This window comes from Oncorhynchus masou, chromosome 29 (assembly GCF_036934945.1).
Source record: "Oncorhynchus masou masou isolate Uvic2021 chromosome 29, UVic_Omas_1.1, whole genome shotgun sequence".
Taxonomy (NCBI): Eukaryota; Metazoa; Chordata; class Actinopteri; order Salmoniformes; family Salmonidae; genus Oncorhynchus; species Oncorhynchus masou.
The window spans coordinates 72,075,759-72,092,693 of NC_088240.1; the positions used below are offsets into that span (position 1 = coordinate 72,075,759).

General features: G+C 40.2%; 2 protein-coding genes across 2 annotated transcripts; one reads left to right on the forward strand and one right to left on the reverse strand.

Moving 5' to 3' along the window:
- The first annotated feature begins 11 nt into the window (after positions 1–11).
- LOC135520434 (solute carrier family 25 member 32-like) lies at positions 12–8,237 on the forward strand. Its single transcript, XM_064945999.1, has 7 exons — positions 12–707; positions 963–1,113; positions 3,596–3,681; positions 4,300–4,454; positions 6,345–6,458; positions 6,685–6,830; positions 7,113–8,237. The coding sequence occupies exons 1-7, from the start codon at positions 488–490 to the stop codon at positions 7,234–7,236; spliced, it is 996 nt and encodes a 331-aa protein (XP_064802071.1). The 5' UTR covers positions 12–487; the 3' UTR covers positions 7,237–8,237.
- A 266-nt stretch (positions 8,238–8,503) lies between these two features.
- LOC135520436 (collagen triple helix repeat-containing protein 1-like) lies at positions 8,504–16,727 on the reverse strand. Its single transcript, XM_064946000.1, has 4 exons — positions 16,374–16,727; positions 11,662–11,880; positions 11,153–11,369; positions 8,504–9,007 (listed from the first exon to the last, which is right to left on the reverse strand). The coding sequence occupies exons 1-4, from the start codon at positions 16,482–16,484 to the stop codon at positions 8,865–8,867; spliced, it is 690 nt and encodes a 229-aa protein (XP_064802072.1). The 5' UTR covers positions 16,485–16,727; the 3' UTR covers positions 8,504–8,864.
- Between the last annotated feature and the right edge of the window lie 208 nt (positions 16,728–16,935).

Sequence of the window (16,935 nt, forward strand, 5' to 3'; positions counted from 1 at the left end):
CATTTCCTAAAACGTTTTGGTGATCTTGGTGCGTTCAAGACAACTGGGAACTCTGAAATAGCGGCAATCATCTTCAAGTTGGAAAGTCGGAGTTCAAGCAAGGGACCCGAGTTCCCGGCTTGGAATTCCGAGTTGGATGACAATTCAAAACGATTTTTCTCAGGCGGAGCTCGTTCCCAGTTGTCTTGAACTTACTGAAGTCGGATACCTCCAGTTGGTTTGAACGCGGCGTAACTGCTGCGAAGGAGTCATTGGAAAGGTCGTGCTAGACAGAAATGTAGCTTGTCCACATGACAAAAACGTGGGTCACTAAAACGTTTTAAAATATGATGTGGTTACTTCAAGTATGTGCCTTTTGGATTCCGGGATTAGATTTTACTGTAGCATGATAACGTGCGCGTTCTGTTGAATAACATCTGAAGAATTAAGTAGTAGATGTTAACTTCTAGCTAAATTCACAGAATAACTAGCTAATAACTAGCTAAACATGAGTCCTGTTGCTTCAAATCAAGAGACAGCAGCAACAAGACTTCCTGCTCCTGCTTCTTCGGAATCCCCTGGAAGTAGCACACCTTTCTCCATAACTGGACATATCCAGCAAGTCTACAGCCATGTCAAAATAGAGAATTTGGTTGCAGGACTCAGTGGAGGAGTCGTGTCAACACTGGTGCTGCACCCTCTTGACCTAGTCAAAATCAGATTTGCAGGTAACGTATTGGTCAATGTGTGGTTCTAAAACTCTTAGTTACTAGGTGTTTATTTGTCCGGACTGAAAACGATTTGCAGCAGCTAGCTAACTTCTACATTTGACAGGTGTACGATTGGGAACCTGCAAATGATGCAATCAGCACATGGTAATAACATAGGAGTAGCTAGCTACCTGGCTATAACTTGAATGGACAGTTGATGTTCTGTTGACTCTGACAGTGTATGTTTTCCCCTGCCTTGTCTTTTTCCTGCAGTGAGTGATGGGCTGGACTTGAGACCTAAATATAATGGCATTATCCATTGTTTGAAATATGTGTGGCAGCAGGAAGGGGTCCGAGGACTCTACCAAGGAGTCACCCCAAACATCTGGGGTGCTGGGGCATCATGGGGACTATACTTTTTCTTGTATGTATAACCAGAAGAAGTAGAACTGGTCTACTTTCTCTGGGATAATAACTTTACAATATTACGCTATATGACATGACAGCATGCAAGCATCAGCTGACATGTATTTTTTATTTCAGTAGTCAATCCCAGGTTGATGTTTTTTTACTTCAAGGCGACAATATTGTAGAATAATAGTGAAGACATCAAAACTATGAAATAACACCCATGAAATCATGTAGTAACCAAAAAAGTGTTAAACAATCAAAATATATTTTATATTTGAGATTCTTCAAAGTAGCCACCCTTTGCCTTGATGACAGCTTTATATAATATAATATATCCCATTTAGCAGACGCTTTTGTCCAAAGCGACTTACAAGTCGGCTGGGACCACTACTTTTACATATGGGTGGCCCCAGCGGGAATCGAACCCACGACGCTTGGTGTTGCAAGCGCCATGCTCTACCGACTGAGCCACACAGCTTTGCACACTCTTGTCATTCTCTCAACCACCTTCATGAGGTAGTCACCTGGAATGAATTTCAATTAACAAGTGTGCCTTGTTAAAAGTTAAGTTGTGGAATTTCTTTCCTTCTTAATGCGTTTAAGCCAATCAGTTGTGTTGTGACAAGTTAGGGGTGGTATACAGAAGATAGCCCCATTTGGTAAAAGACCAAGTGCATATTATAGCAAGACCAGCTCAAATAAGCAAAGAGAAACAACAGTCCATCATTACTTTAAGACATGAAGGTCAGTGAATCCTGATCATGTCAAGAACTTTGAAAGTTTCTTCAAGTGCAGTCGCAAAAACCATCAAGTGCTATAATGAAACCCAGAATTACCTCGACTGCAGAGGATAAGTTAATTAGCGTTAACTGCACCTCAGATTGCAACCCAAATAATATGTGCTTCACAGAGTTCAAGTAACAGGCACATCTCAACATCCACTGTTCAGAGGAGACTGCGTGAATCAGGCCTTCATGGTAGAATTGCTGCAAAGAAACAACTGCTAAAGGACACCAATAAGAAGAGACTTGCTTGGGCCAAGAAACACAAGCAATGGACATTAGACCGGTGGAAATCTGTCCTTTGGTCTGATGAGTCCAAATTTTAGATTTTTGGTTTCAACCGCCGTATCTTTGTGAGACGCAGAGTAGGTGAACGGATGATCTCCGCATGTGGTTCCCACCGTGATTCATGTAGGGAGAGGTGTTATGGTGTGGGGGTGCTTTGCTGTGATTTATTTAGAATTCAAGGCACACTTAACCAGCATGGCTACCACAGCATTCTGCAGCGATACGCCATCCCATCTGGTTTGCGCATATTGGGACTATTATTTGTTTTTCAACAGGACAATGACCCAACACACCTCCAGGCTGTTTAAGGGCTATTTGACCGAGAAGAAGAGTGATGGAGTGCTGCATCAGATGACCTGGCCTTCACAATCACCCGACCTCAACCCAGTTGAGATTGTTTGGGATGAGTTGGACTGCAGAGTTATGGAAAAGCAGCCAACAAGTGCTCAGCATATGTTGGAACTCCTTCAAGACTGTTGGAAAAGCATTCCTCATGAAGTTGGTTGAGAGAATCCCAACAGTGTGCAAAGCTATCATCAAGGCCAAGGGTGGCTAATTTGAAGAATCTCAAAGATAAAATATATTTTGAATTGTTCAACACTGTTTTTGGTTGCTACAGTACATGATTCCATATGTGTTATTTCATAGTTTTGATGTATTCACTATTATTATACAATTTAGAAAATTAGTAGGTGTGTTTGTAAGTCGCTCTGGATAAGAGCGTCTGCTAAATGACTTAAATGTAAATGTAAATGTGTGTCCAATCTTTTGACTGGTACTGTATATATTTTATGTACTAACAGTCAAATAATAGCTAGACAGTCAGGGAGAATCTATTTTATTTAAAGTAGGTGAGTAGGTGTGTCCAAACTTTTGTACTGTGTATATATAGCATGCTTTCTATCTGGTTTTGGTTGTTTAAGTTGACACTGAAACAGTTTTTCTGTCCTGAAAATGCCTGCCTAAGAATTTTCTATACAGCAAAATCCCTGTAATTAGCTCCAATGACTGTAATTTCCTCCATATTAAAGTGGTAGTTCGAGACTTCCCCAGAGTCGGTTGAACAGGAACGGTTCATGTAGACTTCAAGTCATTACGCTAACTCTAGTTGGCATTGGCTTGTGAAACTACCTCTAACTTCCTTCATACTGGACACAGAGACATAAAAATTGTATCCACGATGGTATTCTGTTGCAGTTAGCGATATTCATAATATAATTATTTTTCACATGAACATCCCCCCCCCAAAAATGGAAGATATCCTGTATCCCAGTTTGAAACTCTGATCTATCCAATCAAATATGAACTCATAACTTAACATGACTGTTGACAATAGCATTTTTAAATAGCAATGGTAGCTTAGGGATTTGTCTATTGAAGTGTCCAATTAATTTTCTGTACTGTCTGTGTTAACTTCCCCCACAGTTACAATGCCATCAAGGCGTACACTAAGGAAGGGCGTCAGTCTGAACTGAGTGCCACAGAACACCTGCTGTCAGCCACCCAAGCAGGTTAGTACTGCCTTTGTCTAGACCCCAGGGACACACACACTGATGGTGGCGTGAGGTCAATACAATGTCTATAACCACAACTTGGAAGGTCAACACTGTTTGATCTATCCGCATAGGACCAGTGTGGGTCGGTCCATGCTTTCATTCCAATCAAACAGTTACCATTACACAGCTAAATAAACATATCATAGTCTGCTCCTCTAGTCCAGACTTTGATTAGTTGAATCAAACTGACTGGTTGGAACAAAATGTTAGACTCTGACTAAGGAAAAAGTACATATGTATACAGTTACTGGTCAATTTGCTGACATTTTATAATTTTCTGGCTATATACAGTCATGTGATTTACCCTAATCATGTTAGAGAGTTCAGTGGAATAAACTAATCCACTGCACTCACTGCCAGACAATGGTAAAGGGAAGAAAGACACTGACTGCTCTGTGTCGTGTTCTACCAACCTCAAGGGATTTTAATTCAACTTAATGAGATAGGGATGTCTTCACCAGCTCCATGCTTCACAGGCTCCATGTAGTGTAGCGTAGAGCTTGTAGTTTGGTTTAATCTGTGTGTGTGTTGTGTGATAGCTCAGAAACTCACCTCTGTTTCCTCCGTCTCCAGGTGTATTGACTCTCACCCTAACCAACCCTATCTGGGTGACTAAGACTCGCCTGGTGCTGCAGTATAACGCTGATCCCACCAGGAAACAGTATAAAGGGATGATAGATGCACTGGTGAAGATCTACCGGCATGAGGGGATACCTGGACTGTACAGGGTGAGGCTCAATATAACCCAGGTTTTGTCATCTGTATGTATGATGGCTGTATCCTGAATAGAGCTTATTTGGACTCTTGTCTGCTTAGAAGTCAAGTCCAGGTCCAGTGAATGTGCAGGACATGTGAATGGTGTCATATGTAAACATGTTTTCTCCTTATGACCCCTCACAGCCTAAAGTTAGGCAATGTACCATGAAACTTCAATTAAATTCTGAGTCTCAAATAGCTGTCCTTTTTAATAGCTGGGCATCGGCAGACATTTCAGCAAGTAAACGCCTGTTTCAAATAAACACTGGGTCTAAATGAATTGTTTACGAGGTTACCATGGACAAAGCTCTGATATTCCCACGATCAAACATTTTTAATTTAATTCTGTCATTGTTGGCGCCACCAAAAAGAAAACATGAGATGAAATGGAGCTCTTTGCAAGTCTGATCTACAATGGATTTGTTATTATAATGTTTATACTGGTCATACTGGCCACAATAATCAGTGTGGTAGTCTTTTCAACTTTTCATTGTGCAAAAGTTGTGTACATTAACGAAATAGCCGCCAGGCTCAAGTAGAAACCTGTCTCTAATAAGCACAGATTGTGTTCAGTGATTAAAGAAAATAAACACCCCTGCTATTAAAGATGCACTATGCAGAAATTGCTCCACCATTTCCTGGTTGCTCAAATATCGAATAGTTGGCCTCATTTCATTTTACAAGCAAGTATAGTGTAGTGTAGAGAATCATTCTACCATCTAAACCGCTGTGAAATAGCTTTTTCATACCCAAACATATTGTTTTTTCAGTTGTTTGAAGCTGGTGTACTAAACCGAAAGTAAGAGGCAAAAACAAAACTTAAGAACCAGAATCATAGAAATCGCCACATAGAACAAATCTACCACTTCTTAGACTTTCTTTCAATGACTGACATACCTATAACTCACATTTCTATGTGAATTTGTTCGGTTTACCCAAAAGGTTACAAGGGTGCAGCCTTTATTGAAGTTTTACATATGTACTGTGGTTGCATAAGATTTGAATGCATGTTTTATAGACTACCACTAGGGGGCAGTACCTCCATTTTTCATTTTAGCAATTTATCACACTCTTATCCAGAGGGACATACATTTAGTGCATTCATCTTAATTAAGATAGCTAGGTGAGACAACCACATTTCACAGTCATTGGTGGAAAAAGTACCCAATTATTATACTTCAGTAAAAGTAAAGATACATTAATAGGAAATGACTCAAGCAAAAGTGAAAATCACCCATTAAAATACTACTTGAGTAAAATTCTAAGTTTCTGGTTTAAAATATACTTAAGTATCAAAGTAAATGTAATTGCTAAAATATACTTAAGTATCAAAAGTAAAAGTATAAATTATTTCAAATTCCTTATATTAAGCAAACCAGGCGGCACCAAACCAGTACAGATACCCCAAAAAACTACTTAAGTTTTACTTTAAAGTATTTTTACTTAACTACTTTACACAGCTGTTCACAGTCATAGTAATAAGTACATTTTTTCCTCAATAAAGTAGTTCTCAGCAAAGTCAGTGTTAGTAGGAGTAGATCATGCACATGGCCGGGCTGATCAATGACAGTCCTCTAGGGCTAAAACACTTCGGATTGTCATCTTCTCCTAACAAGGGACTAATTCAGATCTGGGACACCAGGAAGTGTTTCGGACCTCCGGGACCGGAATTGGAACAGCCTGGGTAGTCAATAGGATAAATTGTCTTTCAAGATATTAGTGTTTTTATATCAGCTGTAAGTATTTTTCAATATTATAAATACCATGATCATATCAATTGGATTTGGAAGATAATATATAACATTTCATTTCAAAGTGTATTTGTCAGGTACAGATAATGACCCCAGTGTTTAATCCTCCAGGGGTATGTTCCTGGTTTATTTGGCACGTCACACGGGGCATTGCAGTTCATGGCCTATGAGGAGTTGAAGAGAGACTACAACAAATACAAGAAAATGCCTTCAGAAGCTAAACTGGTGAGTGCAGACTGCAGAGTGAGGAAACATTAAGACTTCTATAACCACACCTAGTTTCAATGACTCAACCATATGGGGAATAAACCTTTAACGTACTTATAAAGAAAACCCACATCTAAGTGTTGCAGGATTTCTGGAAGAATTACCGTAATGTTTATTAAAGAAGTGACTCTCAGGCATCATTCCTCCAACCTCTCTGTCTTTCCCACTCTCTCCGTCTGACCAGAGTGCATTGGAATACATCACAATGGCAGCTCTATCCAAAATATTTGCTGTGGCTACCACATACCCTTACCAGGTGGTGCGGGCTCGCCTGCAGGACCAGCATAATAAGTACAATGGAGTCCTGGATGTGGTCAAGAGGACATGGAGGTAGGCCAAAACCACACTGTTGGTTTACTGTACATACAGGGAAAACAGCTAGTTTTAGGTTAACTAGCCAAAACTTGGTATAATTGACTATTAAGTGTGCATATAACCATGTTAATGGGATTTGGTAACATAACAGTGTGAAGCAACGAAGATCTGCAGCTTCAAACTCTAACTCTACAGAGAGCCACAAGAAATCTTGCCCATACCAATGCTGCCATTTCGATCTGTTTTTTCCCCTCCCACATAGTGACTACTGTGTTTCTTTTGGCCCCTCCTCCACAGGAATGAGGGAGCTGTAGGGTTCTATAAAGGCATGGTGCCCAACCTGATCCGTGTCACCCCAGCCTGCTGTATCACCTTCGTGGTCTATGAGAACGTGTCTCGCTTCCTGATGGGCCAGAAGTGAGAAGGACTAAGGAGAAAGCCATGGAAGGACCACAAATAGGAAGGGACTCAGACAGTGTATGTGGTGCTAGATAAGATAAGCCATGAACTGAAGTCTCCAGAACTGTCACAGCAGGTAACTGGACAACTGAAGTCTCCAGAACTGTCACAGCAGGTAACTGGACAACTGGAGCAGACATATCACCTGGATACACCTCTGGCAGTCGAGTCAAAACAACCATAAAGGAACTCCTAAAGCATGTGGTGGAATTAGATCTTATTACCACTATGAAAAACTAGGACTTGTGTCTATCGTATACATTTGAGGTTTGGCATTCTCAGAGACATGATGTTGACAATGCTGGTAATTAAAGACTGGTCTCTGTCTCTAGGATGCATCACAGAAGAACAGACCTCACTGGAGGTACTAATGTACCCACAATTAGTTTTAATTTAACTTATGGCATCATACTGTAGTGCATGTAAACCTTCATGTTGATTATGTCATAGGAAATGATCACAGAGACTGATTGCACTGTTCAACATCATCATTTCTTTCAGGTAAAATATTCTATTCAAGTTTCAACCTTTATGTTGCTTTTGTATTTGTTAGCTTTTTTGTTGTTTCAGATTCAATTTTACAGCTGTTCTGTGTTCACGTGTCATTTGGAAAAAGGGATCAGCACATGCATTTCTTTATGATTTTACCTGGTCATACAAGTGTCACGCCCTGACCTTAGAGAGACTTTTTATTTCTCTATTTGGTTAGGTCAGGGTGTGATTTGGGTGGTCATTCTAGTTTTTCTATTTCTTTGTTGGCTGGGTATGGTTCCCAATCAGGCAGCTGTCTATCGTTGTCTCTGATTGGAGATCATACTTGGGCAGCCTTTTTTCCACCTTTAGTTTGTGGGATCTTGATTTTGTATAGTTGCTGTGTATCCTACAGAACTTTATGTTCGTTTTGTATTTTGTTGTTTTTCGGTGTTAATTTCAATCAAAGTAAGATGTTCGCCTACCACGCTGCACCTTGGTCTCCTCATTCAAACGAGGAGCGTAACAACAAAGCCATTTTCAAAGAATGTTCTTCTCTGATAGGAAAACATTTGGTAGATTTTCTTTGCTTCAGATTACATTTAACAGCTATGCTGTATTCACTTGTCACTTGAAAAAACTGTCTAAATGCATTTAAATGCACTAAATGCATTTCTTTATGAATTCACACATTTTCCCCAAAAAATATTCTCTGATAGGAAAACATGTTATAGTATAATGAGTAACATAATGCCTGATTCATACAAAATATTACTTTATTGACAGTAATTCATTTAAAAATGTACGACTTCAACAGATTACATGCACAGCCAGAATCCTTCCTTATTAAACAGGAATGGGACTAATGAGGAATAAATCTAATTTCAGGTGGCCAATAAACTAGACCCTACCCATGTGCTGTAGTACAGAACATTCAAGTGAACATCAGTGATACTGTAGTAGGCTTTAGCCACAACTGAAGTCTGATTGGCCAGAGGACATTGTCAAAGACTAGGAACCCATCCAGAAACTAAACTGATATGTAGTCAAAGGCTTCAGAAGGATTGTTAGGGGTTCTTTCTCTATGGGGCCTGGTCCCATCACTTAATAAATACGGCCTCATTTGGGCAGCTCCTCTATGAAGACCCTGGATACAGAGTTCCACCCTGTAGATGCATCTCCTCTGGGGTAGTCAGCACAGGTCCCCACCCAGATAGCCACGTCCACCAGGCCTGCCCGGATCCCCTCACACAACCCTTCAACTGGGACAAGACAAGAGGAATACATAGGTCATAGATCCCCTCACACAACCCTTCAACTGGGACAAGACAAGAGGAATACACAGGTCATAGATCCCCTCACACAACCCTTCAACTGGGACAAGACAAGAGGAATACACAGGTCATAGATCCCCTCACACAACCCTTAGACTGGGACAAGACAAGAGGAATACACAGGTCATAGATCCCCTCACACAACCCTTCAACTGGGACAAGACGAGAAGTTACTCTAAATTCGGGTAAAGTGTCACTGAGAGAAAAACTAAGGTAATTGGGGTTTATTTTCAAGACAACTTCCTGAGTTACATTGAACACTAACACTGCCGTGTGTGTGCCAAGACGAGGGCTGTTAATTGCTTTGTTTTGGTCTTGCTACACTGGTGAACTTGGCAGCTAAAGAAGGAAAACTATGGAGTATGCATACATATGCCAAATGTCTTGCTTCACAGTAGAATGTAAACAGTAATAGTAGAGATATTACCAAAAACAAATAGCTACCACTAGCTACAATAGCTCAGTTTACTGGATGAGCTGTGCATGTTGGTGGTATAATCTCTAACCAGATGAGGTTCTGTGTATAGTGAGTGTAAGGTTGATTACCAGATGAGGTTCTGTATATAGTGAGTGTAAGGTTGATTACCAGATGAGGTTCTGTATATAGTGAGTGTAAGGTTGATTACCAGATGAGGTTCTGTATATAGTGAGTGTTAGGTTGATTACCAGATGAGGTTCTGTATATAGTGAGTGTTAGGTTGATTACCAGATGAGGTTCTCTGTATAGTGAGTGTAAGGTTGATTACCAGATGAGGTTCTATACATAGTGAGTGTAAGGTTGATTACCAGATGAGGTTCTGTATATAGTGAGTGTATGGTTGATTACCAGATGAGGTTCTGTATATAGTGAGTGTAAGGTTGATTACCAGATGAGGTTCTGTATATAGTGAGTGTAAGGTGGATTACCAGATGAGGTTCTGTATATAGTGAGTGTAAGGTTGATTACCAGATGAGGTTCTGTATATAGTGAGTGTAAGGTTGATTACCAGATGAGGTTCTGTATATAGTGAGTGTTAGGTTGATTACCAGATGAGGTTCTGTATATAGTGAGTGTAAGGTTGATTACCAGATGAGGTTCTGTATATAGTGAGTGTAAGGTTGATTACCAGATGAGGTTCTTTGTATAGTGAGTGTAAGGTTGATTACCAGATGAGGTTCTGTGTATAGTGAGTAAGGTTGATTACCAGATGAGGTTCTGTATATAGTGAGTGTAAGGTTGATTACCAGATGAGGTTCTGTATATAGTGAGTGTTAGGTTGATTACCAGATGAGGTTCTGTATATAGTGAGTGTATAGTGAGTGTAAGGTTGATTACCAGATGAGGTTCTGTATATAGTGAGTGTATGGTTGATTACCAGATGAGGTTCTGTATATAGTGAGTGTAAGGTTGATTACCAGATGAGGTTCTGTATATAGTGAGTGTAAGGTGGATTACCAGATGAGGTTCTGTATATAGTGAGTGTAAGGTTGATTACCAGATGAGGTTCTGTATATAGTGAGTGTAAGGTTGATTACCAGATGAGGTTCTGTATATAGTGAGTGTAAGGTTGATTACCAGATGAGGTTCTGTATATAGTGAGTGTAAGGTTGATTACCAGATGAGGTTCTGTATATAGTGAGTGTAAGGTTGATTACCAGATGAGGTTCTTTGTATAGTGAGTGTAAGGTTGATTACCAGATGAGGTTCTGTGTATAGTGAGTAAGGTTGATTACCAGATGAGGTTCTGTATATAGTGAGTGTAAGGTTGATTACCAGATGAGGTTCTGTATATAGTGAGTGTTAGGTTGATTACCAGATGAGGTTCTGTATATAGTGAGTGTAAGGTTGATTACCAGATGAGGTTCTGTATATAGTGAGTGATAGGTTGATTACCAGATGAGGTTCTGTATATAGTGAGTGTTAGGTTGATTACCAGATGAGGTTCTGTATATAGTGAGTGTAAGGTTGATTACCAGATGAGGTTCTGTATATAGTGAGTGATAGGTTGATTACCAGATGAGGTTCTGTATATAGTGAGTGTAAGGTTGATTACCAGATGAGGTTCTGTATATAGTGAGTGTAAGGTTGATTACCAGATGAGGTTCTGTGTATGTTGATGGTGGAGTTGAGCTCAGGGCTGCCTTGGTCGAGGTAGATGATGAACTCGATGGGCAGAGGTCCTGTACACTCAGCTCCGTTGAAGGTGAAGTACCAACGTTGGCAGCAGGCTGTCTTACACTTCAGCCTCAGGGAGCCGCTGAAGAGCACACGCAGGGCACTGTCTGAACGCAGCTTGGTGAATGTACAGTCCTACAGGGGAGACACGAGAGGTGGAGACACTAGCAATGATAGCATCTTCAATGTTTTATGTTTTGTATTCATGTCTCGTTTCAATTCAGTGTGAATAATATAATGCTGTTACTAGCAATTACACTGTTAGTACAGAGGCGTAAGAGCAAATGAAAATAACATGTTAACAAATGTTTTTCTCTAAACAAACACAATCAACCTTATTATTGATGATCAACATAGTAATAATGCTGATGTAACTATATTACTCTGTGCCCCAGATCTTGTCTAATGAGCATTGCCTGCCACTTACAGCTATTTTGCCCAGGTCGATCCCATAGTTGAGTGAGTTCCAGGCACACTGCTTGTAGTTGGGTTTCCATGGCTCCTCAAACACCTCACTCACACACTCTCCTTTCTCCCCCCTGATGCCATCGCGCCCCGGGATGCCAGGAGTCCCAGGGATGCCATTGGTGCCAGGGTTACCCTCCCTTCCAGGGGTGCCAGCCGGACCCTGGGGGCAGCTGTTGTACTGGAGAATGAGAGAGGGAGGGAGATAGAAAGAGATGGAGGGAGAGAGACACTGTTATAATGGGGAACAAGAGGGAGAGACAGACTGTTCTAATAACCACACTAATAACATACCACCTAGAGATAAGAAATACCAGGTTGTCTTCTTAGCATCATATGAACTACATCAAATGTATGTGCCCACATTCATGACAATGGACATCTAGACCTGTAATGGATAATGGTGGACACAGACGTCAGTTCAATGTCTAGTTTTGATTTACAGTTGATTTGGTTGTCAACTAACGTGAATTCAATCTGAAATCAACAGAAACGTAAACCTTGTCATGGATTTAGGTGAAAAGTTGGGTGAGAAAATGACAAACATTTCTGAAATTCTTTTACGTTGATGACTTTTTGCAAATCCAATCAGTTTTCCACATTGATTAAACTTCGTCGCATTGATTTTTGTTTGTTTAAATGATGTGGAAACAACACTGATTCAACCAGTTTGTGTCCAGGGGGACTTGACTCCCAATCACAAAAGTGCAAAAGAAGATGTCAAATGTCTGGGCCTTTTGTGACCAAATGAAGTGAGTGACAGAGTGAATGAAGCAGGAATTCAGAGTGTAAATCTGTGTTCCTGTGTTTGTGGTCAGTCAGTGACTTGAGACAGACAGACCAGCATGATTCAATGTCCAGTTCTGTTTTGTTTAAACAGATGCTCCCTCTTACTCACAGTGACTCAAACACATACAGACAGGCTGGCTGGCCAGAGTAACCATACCACACAGAGAGAGAAACCATGCTTCTCTAACATGACTGTTTATTGCAAGACTCTCATACGTAGATATACGTGGTGAATCAGCAACTGAGTAGATGTAAATGGGGGGAAATCAGGAAGTATTTTTCTGTGCTGTTGTCTGATGTACTCGGCCTAGAGTCCAGTATTTAACATACAAACTTGTGATACTCTTAGTTAAGCACATTGTATCAGAATAAATATGTAGCATTGTTCTCAGATCAAGAACATTCACTTAAAGGATATAAAAGGACACAGGAAAAAGTTAGCCAGTGCTCAATGGAGTCATTAGTAACCGTTGAGAATCGGCTAGGAAAGTGTCAGCTTTTTATTAGTCATGCAGCTGTGCTGTGCTGTGCTAGGTTGTGCTGTGCTGTGCAAAGACTGAGTCTTCGATAACAAATAAGAAACCAAAGACAACGTCAGCTTATATTACAGTGAACTGGTTATTTCAAGAACTTGTTCTAACTTGAGCTGATATTGTTCATATTACTTTTAGACAATGCGCATTTCAGGAATGCCAAAATCAAATATAAAATGGGGTAGACTATGGAATTACATGCCGTATTTAAATTCCAGCTGTCGAGACACAAATGGTTTACTGAGCAATATACCAGGCCTGAAGAGCCCTTGGCCAGGTTTCCCAAAAGCATCTTAAGACTAAGTTCAAAACCATCGTTATTAACGTTGAACTTGAAAACACTCGAGATCTAACGCCTGCCTCAGACCACTCATAGAACAGCTAAGCACGCCGTTGGATGTTTTTTTTGCCCTCCCACTTCACTTTATACACAGAAGATCTCCGCTAAACATAAAATCACATCTGTCTCTGTGAACAAGATATCTTCAGAACAAAGTTGACTAGAAATTCAAAGTTGCCAATGTCCTTGCAATTGATACAAACTAGCGACTTATAAAAATATGTTTCAAATGAGAGATGGCCAAATTAAAATAGAAACAGTAAGCTATAGGCCTATTTCAATCATATTGAAATACATTTCATGTTCAATAAATTGAGTTCTATTCTGCTGTCTTTAATTTGTCTCAACATATTTTATGATGTGTAGCCTAACTTGTGCACAATGATCTGCCAAATCAGTGATTTAGTGCAATTTTATCATTAGAATAATACCCCTCAATATTTCCAGCCATCTGTGATAATATCGTTCTGCCCCTGAACAAGGCAGTTAACCCACTGTTCCTTGGCCGTCATTGTAAATAAGAATGTGTTCTTAACTGACTTGTCAGGTTAAATAAAGGTAAAATAAAAAATCAATAAATATAAATATCTCTCTAGGTCTAGGAGCTGATCCGTTGTCAGTATTGTGAAATACTCATAATGTTAAAGAAGGATTTTGATTGACAAATCTGATCCAAGAGCAGCACTCACTTTCTTTCGATCCTAACAGTATCAACACATGCTCCAACGATACAAAGCGACAATTCTCTCTGCATGGTGATTAGGAAAACGCCTGATATATCTTCGGCTTTTGTGGGAAAATACATCGTTAAAACACTCGCAAGCCTACATTCCATCGCTATTAGAAAACCAGACCCAGGTCCGTTTTTGCCATTAAGTGACTATGGTGGAGCCACCTGGGGGTCTGCTCTGACTGGGGGAGTGATGTGTCTGGGTCCCACAGCTTACCAAACAAAGTACCAGAGTCATGCTGTTGAAATGACAGATTGTGACTTTAAGATAAACCAAGTATTCTCCTAAAAAAGCACTTGAGCACATGTATGGGATTTGTGATGCATAATACCGTAGCCTATAAGTGACCATTGTCACGCTCTGACCTTAGGTCTGTTGTTATGTCTTTGTTTAGTATGGTCAGGGCTTGAGTTGGGTGGGTTGTCTATGTTCCTTTTTCTATGATTTGGGATTTCTGTGTTTGACCTGGTATGGTTCTCAATCAGAGGCAGCTGTCAATCGTTGTCCCTGATTGAGAACCATACTTAGGTAGCCTGGTTTCACTTTTGAGTTGTGGGTGATTATTTTCCGTGTCAGTGTTTGTGCCACACGGGACTGTTTCGTTTGTTTCGTTCTTTCACTTTGTTATTTTGTATTTTGTAGTGTTCAGTTTTACATGTTAAAATGGACACTTACCACGCTGCAAATTGGTCCGATATCTCTTACTCCTCGTCAGAAGAAGAGGACGAGCGTTACAACCATATGTAAATGGACTATAAAAATGTGGTTATTATCCTTTATTAATATATGCCATTTAGCAGACATTTTTATCCATACATTACTTATGGGTGGTCCCGGGACTCCAACCCACAATCCGGGCATTGCAAGTGCCATGCTCTATCAACTGAGCCATACAGGACTGGATCCAATATCCTTATAAGACCACCGTTGAGGGAATGGATGTCTCAGACGTTTATGAGGGTTTGATTTGTTTCTGGAGAGAATTCAAAAACCATGAAAGGCACCTCTGTTCAGCTCAGCTACACAGCTGACTTTCCTATTAACTAATCCGAAACGTGCTGAACAAACTGCAGTAGCCCACTGTATAATATAGTGTTTATACTTCACACAGACAAACATACTTCTGCTGCGTAAACAGAGAAAGTGACTGTTATTGTAACCGTGTACTAACATTGAGAAATCCCCAACACACCATATTAACTTTGGACTCAATTAGGTTTTACACAGATCCAAACTTTTCAAACGAGCTGGACAAAAAGAAGACCCAACATAGAGAAAAAAGTGACGTCTCAGCAAACCGTGTGTAGACTTCAAACCAGGCTGAGAGCATGCTGCTAAAGACACACATAACACACAGTAACGTTACAGTGGCAAGAAAAAAAACGATACGCTCTGGAAAGGATGAGATTATTACCATGTTGTTCAAATAAGAGGTTCTTGAATTGGATTCAGCAGAGATTCTGGTGCAGTTTGGTTTGTTTGCATCGTTTCCAGTACATTAGACAGATAATAACAAGATGATGTTCATCAAATCACATTAGTCAGTTATTACCATGCAGTCCTTCACTGCTGGTCAGATGTAAGCACTAAGACTACACCAAAGCAACCACCCACTATTTTACAGTAGGCTAAACCTGGGCAAAAACTGGTTGAAACAACGTCGTTTCCACGTAATTCCAATGTGATGAGATGAATCAACGTGGGAAACTAATTGGATTTGAAAAAAGTCATCAGCATAATGACATTTCGTCTTTTTTCACCCAACGTATAACCTAAATCCAATGACATGGTGACATATTTTGTTGAATTCACGTTAGTTGACAACTCAACCAAATGTAAATCCAAACAAGATGTTGAGCTGACGTCTGTGTCCAGTGAACAAACAATGAACCAGCCAGATCCCTCATGACTTCTGTCTGGGTCTTTTTTATTGTTCTGCATGCTGGACCTTTGCCAGCTTCTTGTTTGAGTCAGTTGTGCCCAATATGCCATATAATATTGAAAGAACATTTGCGAGTGGCCACTGGTCAACGTGGCACCAATCTTACATAGCCCATTCAAAATGATGGTAGTAGATATGGAACCGAAAATCACTGAAAATAAAATATCTTTGAAAAAAAACGTTTGATATTTTAAAGGATGAAATAATGAAAGACATTTGCAACAATTAACGGCTTAAACATTGGTTAAATGAATCGGGATGAGATTCTGTAGTTTTCGGCACTTTTGAGGGCTGTGCAGCTTTAACCCAAAATAGTTTATTTGAGATGTTTTGTTTTACCTTTTCGTATTCAACATCCTTCCTGTCAAGCGCCTTTCTCAATTTCTCTGCTCCATTGAAAGGTAGAATCACGCAGGTGAGGAGCAGCAGACGAGTTAGAGCTGATACCATCTTTTATTTCCCCAAAAGATCGAGAGAGACCACGGCACGGCAAGGATTCCCTGCTGCTGTGCTGCGCCGTATTTCAAGTGAGTGGGGATGAGGGAAATCTAGAGCGCGCCTATGCTCTGCCTGTAAATGTGTTCTCCCAAAGCATATGATTTATGAGTTTTTGCAGCTAAAGTTTGTCAAATGTCTGGACCTACTCAGAAGTTGTCATGGGCGGGAAATAACATTTTACTTAAAAAATATTAATTATATTAATGTGAGCCTACTGCGTGTCAATTGGTCTGGAACTGGAACATGTGTTAACCACATGGTCACTTGTTCAAGACCCGTTATAGACTATTTGCCCCCCCTCAATTGCTTCACAACAAACCGCTCCAGCGAATTTTGAACTTTTACTGTTGAAAAGCGATAACATAAAGTGCACACACTAAAGGGAGATTATTTTGTTGTTGCT

What these genes read in the sequence shown, in the direction of transcription:
- LOC135520434 (XM_064945999.1), top strand. Translation starts at nt 488, where the DNA reads ATGAGTCCTGTTGCTTCAAATCAAGAGACAGCAGCAACAAGACTTCCT. An exon ending in GGATACCTGGACTGTACAGG is followed by an intron (nt 4,455 to 6,344) that starts GTGAGGCTCAAT and finishes TTAATCCTCCAG; the next exon opens with GGGTATGTTCCTGGTTTATT. An exon ending in TGCCTTCAGAAGCTAAACTG is followed by an intron (nt 6,459 to 6,684) that starts GTGAGTGCAGAC and finishes CCGTCTGACCAG; the next exon opens with AGTGCATTGGAATACATCAC.
- LOC135520436 (XM_064946000.1), bottom strand. Translation starts at nt 16,484, where the DNA reads ATGGTATCAGCTCTAACTCGTCTGCTGCTCCTCACCTGCGTGATTCTA. An exon ending in TCGACCTGGGCAAAATAGCT is followed by an intron (nt 11,370 to 11,661) that starts GTAAGTGGCAGG and finishes TCTCCCCTGTAG; the next exon opens with GACTGTACATTCACCAAGCT. An exon ending in CATACACAGAACCTCATCTG is followed by an intron (nt 9,008 to 11,152) that starts GTAATCAACCTT and finishes GTCTTGTCCCAG; the next exon opens with TTGAAGGGTTGTGTGAGGGG.